Source organism: Vigna angularis, chromosome 8 (assembly GCF_016808095.1).
Source record: "Vigna angularis cultivar LongXiaoDou No.4 chromosome 8, ASM1680809v1, whole genome shotgun sequence".
NCBI classification, from domain to species: domain Eukaryota; kingdom Viridiplantae; phylum Streptophyta; class Magnoliopsida; order Fabales; family Fabaceae; genus Vigna; species Vigna angularis.
Window position 1 is genome coordinate 15,622,754 of NC_068977.1, and position 13,595 is coordinate 15,636,348.

Here is a 13,595-nt window from a genome sequence, read left to right on the forward strand (position 1 = left end):
CTATTAAGCAAGTGCGTCTAGCAAGTTGTCTTCTATCACAAGTCTTTGGAATATTAATTGAGACTTTCAAAGCACTTTCTAAAAACATTGCCTCGACACTTTTACTTTTTTAATGAAATTGAGAGTTTAATTGATAACCATCTGGTAAGTATAACTTTTGCATGTAACAATGCTGTCATTGACGCCTAAGCTTAGGAATCATTTAGTGTTGCGTTTAGTTTATGCCTAGGTGATTTTCTAAGACTTTCCTAAGTTATTTGGTTTTCAGAGTATTTTCATTTACCACTTATATTTCAACTATTCCGATATTCTAATGATACCATCTTCATATGCTCATTTCATTTAACGTTGTTTTGTGGAACTTCAAAACATATAAGAGTGGTTAGACATTTTAGTATGATAGAAGAATTTGTCTTAACAATCTTCCCCTTTTCGATGTTTAACAAATACACATCTAAACGATATGATTTTTCTCAGTTCATTTCAAAGGTGCATTCATAAAACATTTTAAGGATTTTTAGTTGTTTAAATATCTTGCAGGTTCATTTTTATTAATATTTTGTCTCATGCATGTCGGTTAGTGTTCAAAGCAGTTGAAACAAATAAAATAAAAATATTTAAAGCATGATATGCAATTATAACACAACATAAATACTTATATTTAAACAAATAAACATGTTACATTTGCATGAATGTGTACAATGTTATGTTCTAAGGATATAGAGACTCCCTCTGATTCTTGTGTATCCTATTTTATCCTATCGTTTGGTGTACTCCCCCTGAGTACATGCTCTTAGATGTTGGCTAAGTGACTATGCTATCTTTTATCCTATACTATGTTGACTATGCTATCCTTTATCTTATGAATTATCTCCCCCTTATTTGATAAACGATAAAAAAGGGTGATTCTATGTGATGATTCTATGTGGAGGCTGACAAGACAATTTATTGATACAGGTAGCTGTATCTAGCTATACCCATCTAAAATATGTGTTTCTGATGATGAATAAAAGAAATGTTTTATAGTTTCTTGCACAACAAATGACATAACAATTGCTTGATCTTTACTTTTTTTGTGCTTGAAATGATTGGTATATGTATTCATTGATTGTAAATGAATCATAAGTTGAAACATCTTGCACTTTGTCTATCTGAAAGAACTAATCGATTAAAGTGTTTATATAATCTGTTAAATTTCTTCAGATTTCAGTATATGCTTAACAGAGGCAAAATAGTCGTGTATTAACTTATTGCATTAGTTGTATAATCGATTAAAACACGTTGTTATGCCAACATGTGTTTGCCGAGTGCTTAGATGTGTTTGGAATTGGAAATGATTTGATATTTTGCTCAAGTATGAAACTTAACCGATTACATAAGTTTCATTGAGAGCTGGGATTGCTCTCAAGGTGTACAGAAAGTTGGGATTACTTTCTGGGTTTGTGAGACTATGAGGTGATGTACATCTTGTATTGTAATTGAGATTTTGAGTTGGGAAATGAGAGTGCATTGAGAGGGGATATCTCTATATTCTTGCTTGTATAACCCTATCATTATAGTGGTTCCTTTCAACTAAGGTTGTTGAAGGAAGACGATATTTAGGCTTGGCAAAATCATATTCAGCCCCCTCTTGGCTTGAGATATTGGCATCACTTTTTCTACAATTGGCACCAGAGCTAGGTATTCGAAATTTACTCGAATTTTAATTAGTTAGGTTTTTCGTATAATCGATTAAATAGTTCTTGATGGCCAATATATCTCAAACTTTTTGGAGAAAGGACATCTACAAACAGACCACCATTGTTTGAGAGTGACAACTACCCTTTTTGGAAAATGGGAATGAAGATTTTCTTAGAGTTAGTAGACTAGGGTGTTTGGGATGTAGTGATCAACGGTCCCTTTGAACCAAAAAAATGGAAAATGGTAAGATGACGGTCAAGAACCTTTTTGATTGGACCTTAGATGAAAGTAAGAGACTACAATGTTAAAGCAAAGAATATCATCTCCTCTGCACTTACAACTGATGAGTTCTATAGAATCTTCACATGCACAACGACTAAAGATATGTAGGATGTTCTTGAGGTGACTCACGAAGGAACGAATGAAGTAAAAAGAGCCATAAAGAATTCATTCATCCAAGAGTATGAAATATTCGGGATGAAGGCTGATGAAACAATCTTTGATGTTCAAAAGAGGTTTACTCATATTGTCAACCACCTTCTTACACTTGGAAATACTTTCTGTAAAGAAGTCATCAAAAGTCTGGGTTTAGCTAATCAAGGGATTTTTTTTATGTGACAACAACAGAAATGTTACATAATGTTTCTTACACAACAACTGAAACGTTTTTGATATGCATAGCTGCATTTACATATTTGTTTGTGCTTGAACTGATTGGTTTGCATACTTACTATGGTCATACATGTGTTTATATCTATAGTGTTCATACTCATGTTTTAAATGACAAAACCACTTGCACAAAGCATATCTGTATGAAGTAATCGATTACAGTGTTTATGTAATCAATTAAATTCTTCAAATATCAGCTAATGCTTAACTGTGGCAAACTACAAGTTTTAACCGATTACATTATATGTATAATCGATTAAAACTTGTTCCTTTTTTAACATTTGTTTGCTGTATGCAGTGATGAGTTTTCAGTAGAAAAAGTTTTCAAAATTGTTTAAGTGTAATACTCAACCGATTACACAATTTCCTTAATCGGTTAAATCTGGTACACATTAAAAACTGTTTTTATGTTAAGTCTTAACTGTTATAACGGTCTTATTTTAAATTGTTTTGACTTATAATAAATGTGCAATCGATTACATTAATTGTTTAATCAGTTAAATATGTTTTAATGTAATTCTTCTGGCGTAGCAATGCAAAATGCTTAATCAATTACATTAATTTAGTAATCGATTAAAATGCATCAGAATTATGAAAATCCTATAAATAGTTGTCTTGCTCATTGTTCCAAAACAACAGACACAAAATATACAATTTCATAACTAACATTTTATTGAGCTTTTATTACAAAAAGCGTCCAAAAACCATCTTGAAGAATCAATATCAAATATGGGTTAATACATCACGATTATGTTAAGATCTGTGCTTAAAGGTTTCGGATCATATCTGCACTACTGGAGTGTCTGTTGTGAAGATCAGGTTTATCTTTTTCATTATGTTGATTGAGTTTCAGTGTGTTTGTGCCAGAGGGAGAGAACTGTGTTTGTTCTCATTGAGAGTTGGGATTGCTCTCAAGGGTTTCTTAGAGTTATAATTGCTCTAAGGTGATAGAAAGTTGGGATTGCTTTCTAGGTTGTGAGAGTGTGAGGGTGTTCACCTCTTGTTTTTCTATAATTAATTTTGAGTGGGGAAGAAGAGGGCATTGAGAGGTAGTCTCTGTATTCTTGCTTGTAAACTCAATCATTATAGTGCTTCCCTTCAACTAAGGTTGTTGAAGAAGACTGGATGTAGGCTTGGCCAAACCAATATAAAAATCTGTGTTGGTTTTTCTATCCTTAACTCTTTTATTGCATTATATTCTTTATTGTCTTGTGTGTGAAAGAAAGTTCTAAAGATTTGCCAAAAGATAATAAAAGAACATATTTTCAATAAGAACCAATTCACCCCCTCTTGGTGTTGAGAAATATGGCCTAACTATTCTTACACGACGGACTAAGTTCGTTGGTAATCTCAACTATTTTTGCATGAAAACCTCCAAACACCACAACTTTGTTCTCCCTTAACATCAAACCCAACAAAACACACAATACATTCATAGGGAAAACTCATCACAAATATTACATAAACCCTATGCCCATTCATACACAAACTCTTACCATTAATAACCACAAATAATCATAATCATATACACATGTATCAAAACAAGGATCACCAGTCAAGATAATAAAAATCACATATAATATACAACCATAAACAAAGTTAAGCTTCCTCATACCTTTGGCAATCATAAGGCTGTATCTACAACCTTAAAACACCACCAGTCTTCTTTTACACTAAGAGTTTTCCGTCGTTCTCTCTCTTCTTCTCCCAAAACGTCATCTTCTCTCTTCCTCTGTTTTCCTTCTTTGATTTTGAGTTTCTAAGGTTTCTAAACATCAAATCATCCCTTAATTAATTTCTACACCAATTAAATGAAAGTAAAAGACCATTTTGTCCATAGACAAAAATATAAATATAAAGAAATAACATAACAATTATGTTCTAACAAAATATACACTCAAAAACACTAATTTCAAATAAAAATCCAAAGTCTCAAAACTACTTTATTTTTAAAACTCTTATTTTTCTTGAATCTTATATTATATATTGTATACTGTATATTGTATATTATATTATGCATTCATATTAAACGTTACAATGAGTTATGTGGAACGTAAACGAAAACCACCCCTGAACGTATTCTTCATCAACACGTTACGTTCTCTCCTCGGATCACCCCACTCCGGCGACCGTTAGTCTCCAAGGACCCAACATCTCCGGCGACTTTATGTAAGATTGTTCATTTCTTCTATTATCTTCTTCATCTTCTTTTTGTTTCGTTTTCTATTTCTGGTTTTTATAGAACCCCTGTATCTTTTTTTTTTCTTGAAATAGTGTAATTGGTTTTTGCCATTCTTCTTCTACCAACAAGTTTTAAGTTATCTTTTAATTTGTATTTTATTCAGTATCTGATTATCTAAAAAATAATAATTCGTTTTGCATTCATCTCTGCGCACAAGTTTTTGATTCTTTTATTCAATCTTTACCCCAGTATCTTTTTAAATTTGTTTATTCTTTTGCCTTCATATTAAATTTTTTACTAAGTTTTATGTTCTGCTTCTCTTTATTTCAATCTTTTATTAAGTGGTTTTAGAAAACAAGTTAGTTCTTTTTGCGTTCATATTCAGTTTTTATTGCGTTCTTCTTGCCTTGTTTCTGATTTTTCTAATATCAGTTTTTTGTGTTCTGCTGCCATTTAATTATCTTTTTTAATTGAAGTTGAGAATGTTTTTTTTATTCAGTTTCTTATTCAACTTTTGATTTTCAGCAGATTCATGAAGCTTTTTATTTAACTAAATTTTGTGTTCTACCCAGCTGAACCTTTGCTTCTGATTCCCAAACAATGCTGTCTGGTGAGAACTGAAACAGAAGATTGATGTCTTTCTGGAAATGGAACAGCTTAATTAAAGAACTGAAACAATAGGAAGTGACATGTCATTTTCCTAAAAGCATAATACTAGAGCCAAAAAAACATCAACTTAAGATACTAGGAGATGTAGGTGCATGTAGGAAGATACCGGAGGATGTTAAATTGAAGATGAAGGCAGTATTTGGTCAGAAAAAGGCTGAAAATGTTATATACACACACACACAAAAACATGGAAATAACGCAAGATGATGCATTAACTGCTAACCTTGGTGTTATAGGAAGAAATTCTACTGACCTTGGACCTGTTGGTGACAACTTTGGTGACAACTTTAGTGCATTAACTGCTAATTCTGGTGAAGTTCGTGATCAGTTATATAATTTTCAGATGCTTGAGGTAGCTCACCACAAACTTCCGCAACCTAAGGACTCAGAACGTCCCAGGGCCTATACTCCTGTATACTCTTTTGTTTTTAATAATCATCATTTTAATTGAATACTACATTATGTATTACTAGATTACAAGACAAAAGTTTCCATTTTTTTCTGGTTATGCAGAAACATCCTACGATAACTCCTCCTAGTTTTCCTAAAGTTCAGGCCCCTATTGTTTATAATCCAGCCTTTTGGGAGAAAGTGGGTCTAGAACCATATTATTTTGATACCCTTTTCTTTGCATTTTACTATCAACAGGTACGGGGACTTTTTCGGTAGTATTGCTCTCATTCTGTCATGTAAGCTTACATTCATTATTTTCTGTAGAACACTTACCAACAATATGTGGCTGCAAAAGAGCTAAAGAAACAGTCTTGGAGATATCACCGCAAGTATAACGCATGGTTTCAACGGCATAAAATGCCAAAAGTTGCAACAGATGAATATGAGCATGGAACATATGTGTACTTCGATTTCCGTATAGCAAATGATGACAAACAACATGGGTGGTAAGCATATTCAACTTATAATTTCATCTATTTGCACTCATTGAATGTTTTTGCTTTATCGAAAGATTGGAGATGGCTATCGTTTAAAACTTTGAGCAAATATCCATTTTCTTTTTTAAATACATTTTTGTCGGCTTTGACATCTACTTAGAAATATGTTTTGTCAATTTATGTTATCAGATTGGACGTTAAAGTGGGAATAACTTGGTTAATTAAATGACAATAGTAATGGACATTTAGTGTCTCTACTTAAACCTTACCAGCCTTGTCATTTTCCCTTTTTCTGGTTCAGAAGTAATTAAATGGTTGATATGTTCGTAATTTGGAACTGCATTTCTGATTGTCCTGATTTGATTATTCTCAGGTGTTATAGCATCATGACTGACTTCACTTTGAATTATAATTACCTTGAAGATGAGCCTATTGTCTAGAAGATGCCCGCTTCATGTTCTTATTAGTGTTTGTATATCGATAAACTACATTTGCCCTCCAAAGAAGGAAAAATATATTTTGTAAAAGAGAACAGCGCAGAATGTTGAATATGTAGAATAAACTCAAATGGTGCCCACATGTCTTCCACTGCACCAAAAACCTTGTCTGGTTATGAAAAAAATCTGCCGAAAGAAATAAAATGATTGAAGGGAGAAATGATAAACCCACCGAAAGTTTTTGTTGGCTTGTGATTATTAAATCACCGATAGCACCTACCATACAAATGCACCGAAAGTGGAATTGTTACATTTGCTTTTCCCTTCTATAAATAGATATCCCTATGGGAGACCAAACTCAGACCTCCAAAAACAGAAAATTAGTATTGTATAAGAAGAAGAAAAATAAGTGTTTGTGTCGTGAGGGAGTGTGCAAGTGGAGTGAGAAAATAATATTGTGAGTTCCTAAGAGAAATAAGTGTTGTCTCTGTACCCTGTATTTCCAACTTTTAAAATAATAAAATTATCTTTGATACCAACAAATTGGTATCAGAGCTCTGAGAGTCTGAGTGTCCGAGTGAAAAAGAGAGTAGAAATGTCAAACCTTGTAAACAGTGTGTCCCTTCCTCAGTTGACAAAGAAAGTCAACTTTGATAATTGGAGTGTGCAGATGAGAGCTCTTCTTGGATCCCAAGACGTATGGGATGTAGTGGAGAGTGGGTACGAAGAACCCACAGACGACGAAGGACTGACGGCTGCCCAACTTGTAGCGTTGAAGAAAACGCGTGTGAAGGATAAATCAGCTCTATACATTTTGTACCGAGCTGTAGATGAATCTGGCTTTGAGAAGATAGTGAATGCTAAATCTTCAAAAGAAGCATGGCAGATTCTGGAGAAAGTCTATAAAGGAGACAGTCGAGTTAAACAAGTCAGGCTTCAAACTCTCAGAGGCGAATTTGAAAGCTTGAGAATGGAGGAGAAAGAACGAGTAACCGAGTATATATCTCGAGTAGAGGCAGTGGCAAATCAGATCCGCAAAAACGGAGAGGAGTTGCCAGTCAGTCGGGTGGTAGAGAAAATTCTGAGATCATTAACAGATGATTTCGAAAGTATAGTTTGCGCTATCGAGGAATCGAAGGACCTGTCAGCACTCTCAGTTGAAGAGCTCACTGGGTCACTTGAAGCCCACGAACAAAGGAGAAGGAAAAAGAAGGAACCTCTTGACCAAGCACTACAAGCACAACTTGACTTGAAGGGAACTCGGAACACTCAAGACCGAGGTCCTGGAGGCAGAGGAAGAGGAGGTCGAGGACGAGGTGGTCGAGGACGAGGTGGACGTGGCAGAGGTAACATTGAAGCCTTTACAGAACATACCGGACAACAAAATTGGCGTGGTCGTGGTCAAGGAAGGGGTCGAGGAGGTCGGTCCAAGTCTGAAGTGGAATGTTTCAAGTGTGGTAAGAATGGTCACTACGCAAATGAGTGTAGATCAGAAAGTTGCTACAACTGTGGGAAGCCAGGCCACATAGCGAAATATTGTCGGTCCGAAAAGAAAAGGGAAACAAATTTGCTTACTGAGGAAACCAATGAAGAATTAGGAGTCTTGTTGATGTCAAAAGGCCCAGAAGTCGAGCTTAAGCCAAACTGTTCAAACAACACAGTTTGGTACTTAGACACAAGAGCAAGTAAACACATGTGTGGAGATGAGAATCTGTTCAATGTACTCACCAAGATTGAGGCCGGACATGTTTCATTTGGAGATAATTCCAAGGTGGCTGTAAAAGGACGTGGGACAATCCGATACATTCAAAAGGATGGACGGGTTGGAGAAATAAGAGATGTTTACTATGTTCCTGAGCTGAAAAATAATATATTGAGCATGGGACAGATGATGGAGAAAGGTAACTCAGTTCACATGAAGGATCGTGTACTATACTTGAAAGATAAAATTGGTCGTCTGGTTGCACGAGTAGAGATGAAGAAAAATCGAATGTATAAGTTGGAGTTAAATATTCTAAAAAATAAGTGCCTGAAGCTTGACGTAAATGATGAAGCCATGGTATGGCATTTCCGGTTTGGTCACTTGAACTTCGGAGGCCTAGCCGAGCTGTCAAAGAAGCAGCTGGTACGTGGATTACCAGGCATAGAGTTTGAGAAAAAGTTTTGTGAAGAATGTGTACTCGGAAAACATTCAAGGACTAGGTTTCCAAAGTCAGTTGAGTTCAAGGCAGAAAAACAACTCGATCTGATACACACCGATCTGTGTGGACCAATCTCTCCTGATTCATTCAGTGGTAAGAAATACTTTATTTCATTCATAGATGATTTCTCTCGGAAGACTTGGGTATATTTCTTAGAGGAGAAATCGAAAGCATTTGAGGTATTTAAGAAGTTCAAGCTGATGGTGGAGAAGGAGACTGGCAAGCAGATAAAAGGTATACGATCTGACAGAGGAGGTGAATTCACTTCAACAAAGTTTAAAGAATATTGTGAAGAGCATGGAATAAGGCAATTTCTTACAGCTCCATATTCACCACAACAGAATGGCGTGGCTGAGAGGAAGAATCGAACCATTCTTGATATGGTTCGAACTATGCTTAAAGGAAAAAATATGCCAAAGAAGTTCTGGGCGGAAGCAGTACAATGTGCAGTCTATGTGCAAAACAGGTGTCCACATACTAAACTGGATGGAGTGACGCCACAAGAAGCATGGAGTGGGAAGAAACCGAGTGTCAGCCATTTCAGGGTTTTTGGTAGCGTGGCTTATGGCCATGTTCCAACTCAGCATAGAACAAAACTTGAAGACAAAAGCAAGAAATATGTTTTTATTGGATACGATGAAAAATCAAAAGCATACAAACTGTATAACCCAATTACAGGAAAAATTGTTGTAAGTCGGGATGTTCAAGTTAATGAGGAAAGTGAATGGAGCTGGGACAACATGAAGGAGAAGTCCTCATGGAGCTCGGAGTCTGGGGGAGAAAATTCAACAGTAGGTCACATAAGCTCGAAAGCTATTGGGAGGAACCTAGAAAACATAACTGAGAGAATCAATGATTTTTCGGAAGAAGAAGATGAACCTATGCAATCTAGATCTCGAAGTTTACAAGACATTTATAACTCCACTGATGAAGTACATGTAGTATGTTTGTTAGCAGGAGTAGAAGATCTTAAATTTGAAGAGGCCGTGCTTGATGACAGATGGAAGAAAGCAATGGATGAGGAGATCGACTCAATTGAAAAGAATGAAACATGGGAGCTGACAGATATACCCAAAGGAGCTCAACCAATTGGCTTGAAATGGGTATATAAGAAGAAAATCAACGCAGACGGAGATGTGGAACGTTACAAAGCTCGACTCGTGGTGAAGGGTTATAAACAACAGAAAGGTATTGATTATAATGAAGTGTTTGCCCCTGTAACAAGGATGGAGACAATCCGACTGCTATTTTCTTTGGCAGCACAACATGGTTGGACGATACAACAAATGGATGTGAAATCTGCATTTTTGAATGGAGTTTTAAAAGAAGAAGTCTATGTGGAGCAACCTCTCGGTTACATGCGAAGAGGAGAAGAAAAGAAGGTGTTGAAGTTAAAGAAGGCGTTGTACGGCTTGAAACAGGCTCCTCGAACCTGGAATGAAAGGATTGACACCTACTTCAAGAATAATGGTTATGAGCAGTGTCCATATGAACATGCTCTATACCTAAAAAAGAAGAAAGGAGAAATGTTGTTTGTTGCCCTATACGTAGATGATTTAATTTTCATGGGAAGCAAAATTGAGCTAATCAACGAGTTTAAGGAGGTAATGAAAAAGGAGTTTGAAATGACTGATCTAGGTGTGATGAAATACTTTCTAGGTTTGGAGGTGGATCAAAGCTCGAAAGGGATTTTTGTATCCCAAAAGAGATATGCTGAGGAGATACTGAAGAAGGCGAAGATGATGAAGTGCAATCCAGTTTCTACTCCTATGGAACCCGGAACGAAGCTAACCAAATATGGAGACGGACATCGAGTCGACCCAAGCAAGTATCGTAGCCTAATCGGAAGCCTAAGATACTTGACCAACACGAGGCCAGACTTAATGCTAAGCGTGGGGATTACAAGTCGTTTTATGGAGGAACCAAGATATTCTCATTGGAAAGCAGTAAAGCGGATATTAAGGTATGTAAAGGGTACAATATCTTTTGGATTAATGTATACTATGTCAGACAACTACCAGCTTAGTGGATATTCAGATAGTGATTGGTGTGGAGATATTGATGATCGAAAAAGCACGACTGGCTATGTTTTCTTTATGGGAGATACAGCATTTACTTGGCTTTCCAAGAAACAACCCATTGTGACGCTATCGTCATGTGAGGCAGAGTATGTGGCAGCATCCTGGAGTGTTCGACACGCAATTTGGCTAAGAAACCTACTGAAAAGTTTGGAGATGATGCAAGAAGAGAGGGTAGTGATTCGAGTAGATAATAGATCAGCAATCGAGCTAGCAAAAAATCCAGTCTATCATGAAAGAAGCAAGCATATTGATGTTCGTTTTCACTTTATCCGGGAAAAGATAAAAGAAGGAAGTGTTGAGTTAGAACATGTGGGAACTAAACAACAAATTGCAGATATATTCACAAAACCGCTCCCTGCAGTAATATTTCATGAATACAGAAAGCTTATTGGGATGAAGGATAAAAGCATTTGAGTTTATGGGGGAGTTTTGTAGAATAAACTCAAATGGTGCCCACATGTCTTCCACTGCACCAAAAACCTTTTCTGGTTATGAAAAAAATCTGCCGAAAGAAATAAAATGATTGAAGGGAGAAATAATAAACCCACCGAAAGTTTTTGTTGGCTTGTGATTATTAAATCACCGATAGCACCTACCATACAAATGCACCGAAAGTGGAATTGTTACATTTGCTTTTCCCTTCTATAAATAGATATCCCTATGGGAGACCAAACTCAGACCTCCAAAAACAGAAAATTAGTATTGTATAAGAAGAAGAAAAATAAGTGTTTGTGTCGTGAGGGAGTGTGCAAGTGGAGTGAGAAAATAATATTGTGAGTTCCTAAGAGAAATAAGTGTTGTCTCTGTACCCTGTATTTCCAACTTTTAAAATAATAAAATTATCTTTGATACCAACAGAATAACATGACATGCGCAAGCTGTTTTCCGCATAGTCCTTCTTGCTGATGATGCTAAGAAATTGCTGATGTTCGATTTTATAGCGTGTATTGTGTATCATTCCAGCTTTTAAACTGTCACTACACATGTAAACTGGTTGAAACTCTTTTTGGCCCTGCAACTCCATGCAATTTTGTCTGAAAGACTAAGGATTGAGTGATTAAAAAAGTTTTTAGATTGTCCAGAAGTTAAGAATCAAGAGTACAACACAAGAAGCATGGCAAGGAAACAACAAATGAAGAGAAATTTTAAGGAAGATATTCAAGAAGGACTATTAAAGAAATTGAGTAAAAAAGAAAGAGGCAAAGAAAATGTAATCCTTTTAGAAGATTATAAAGTATATTAAGAGAATCAAAGAATATTATGTAGAACCTAGCACGTTATGTTTGGACAACAAAAGTAGAGAAAGAGATACATGAAATGTATCTATCTTCAACAAGTTATTTTAAAGGTCATCTCTTAGCTGCACTTCCTCATTTTTTAGTGTAAGTGAAAATTGTAACTATTTCACATGTCTCTTCACTTTTAGATGTGTGTCTTTTTCATTTGTCTCGAGTGTTGATGATATTGTTAAGGAGTGGACTTTAAGTCTAATTCAACCCCATAAAACCGGTAACAATTCTTTAACAGTCGCTGATAACGTGTTAAGAAGTGTATTTTAAGCTTAACTCAACTCCACAAAATTGGTTTGTAAGGTGAAGTTTGCATCCATTTATATATTATAAATTGGTCTTATCTCTGGTCGATGTGAGATTTCCAACACTTAATCTCAAATTCAGATGTAAGGTATTGTTGTAAACTAGAAATCTCATCTTAGTCATTTCCTGTTACAATCATGTCATCTATATATATAATTAAAGTTGTGATTTTTTCTTTTCTTTTATTAAAAAATAAGGTGTGATCAAAGTTACTTGCTCTAGCCAAAAATCTTCATAGAAATATGACTAGTGATACATAAATGTAATCATTAGTATTGCCTTTTCTTGAAACTCATTTTCGAATTCTTTGTTTGGTTATCTATAAATAGAAATCAATTCTCTCTTATAAACTTATGCTTGAATGAATGAAATACACTTTACTTGTGATATTCTTTCAGTGTCTTCATATATGAAATCTTTGTTTTTGGTTCTTACCTTTAAGAGTTTTTTTAAGTGATGAATCTCCCTTCTCTTTGGATTTTAGTGTAAAGTGACATGTATAAACCATTTTCTATTTTCATTTGCAACTTTGTTCTTGTTTTTCTCTTATCCCCATTGAAATGTCGCAAGCTTATCCTCTTAACATAGAATGGCTTCATCAACATCTAATTGAATTGATAGAACCATCTTGTTTCCAGAAAACACATCACTTCATGTACCAATGGTAGAGTTGTTTCCAAAAAACACATCACTTCATGTACCAATGGTAGAGTTGAGTGTGTTTCATCCCACATTTTAAAAATTTTCCCTATATTAAAACAAAATCTTGTATTCCAAAACTAAATATACTTGGATAAAAAAATATTATTTAAAATAGACAAAAAAATTATTCAAAATTATTATATATTATAATTAATATTATTTTCAAAATTTTTACACACATCCATATATATATATATATATATATATATATTGTTAGTTAGACTCAATATCGTTCGGTCTTTAGCTATTTCTTTCAGCCTTCAACTGTTAGCATCGTTCGGCTTCGGCCTTACTATTTGGCTTTCGACCTTTAACTTTTGCATTCGGTCTTTCATTGTTTTAATTGTCAATGTTACAATTTCTTTGCTTGGCTATATATTATGGCCCCTTCCTCTATTTTTGAAATATATTCATTTAGATCATTCCTTTTGCTCTCTGGGTTTTTTCATTCTTTCTATTCTCTATTTTGCTTTTGGACTCTTGTTCTCT

The 13,595-nt window shown here is 35.0% G+C and overlaps 1 protein-coding gene across 3 annotated transcripts; it reads left to right on the forward strand.

The window, feature by feature from the left end:
- Positions 1 to 4,413: 4,413 nt before the first annotated feature.
- Positions 4,414 to 6,754, forward strand: LOC108345481 (uncharacterized). 3 transcript variants are annotated; one of them, XM_052867939.1, is made up of 6 exons: positions 4,414 to 4,518; positions 5,104 to 5,141; positions 5,437 to 5,612; positions 5,714 to 5,848; positions 5,918 to 6,099; positions 6,464 to 6,753. In XM_052867939.1, the coding sequence occupies exons 2-6, from the start codon at positions 5,132 to 5,134 to the stop codon at positions 6,528 to 6,530; spliced, it is 570 nt and encodes a 189-aa protein (XP_052723899.1). In that variant the 5' UTR covers positions 4,414 to 4,518; positions 5,104 to 5,131; the 3' UTR covers positions 6,531 to 6,753. The 3 variants fall into 3 exon arrangements, with proteins under 3 accessions (XP_052723899.1, XP_052723898.1, XP_017439555.1); XM_052867938.1 differs by having other exon boundaries at positions 5,104 to 5,612; positions 6,464 to 6,754; XM_017584066.2 differs by lacking the exon at positions 5,714 to 5,848 and having other exon boundaries at positions 5,104 to 5,612; positions 6,464 to 6,754.
- Positions 6,755 to 13,595: the final 6,841 nt, after the last annotated feature.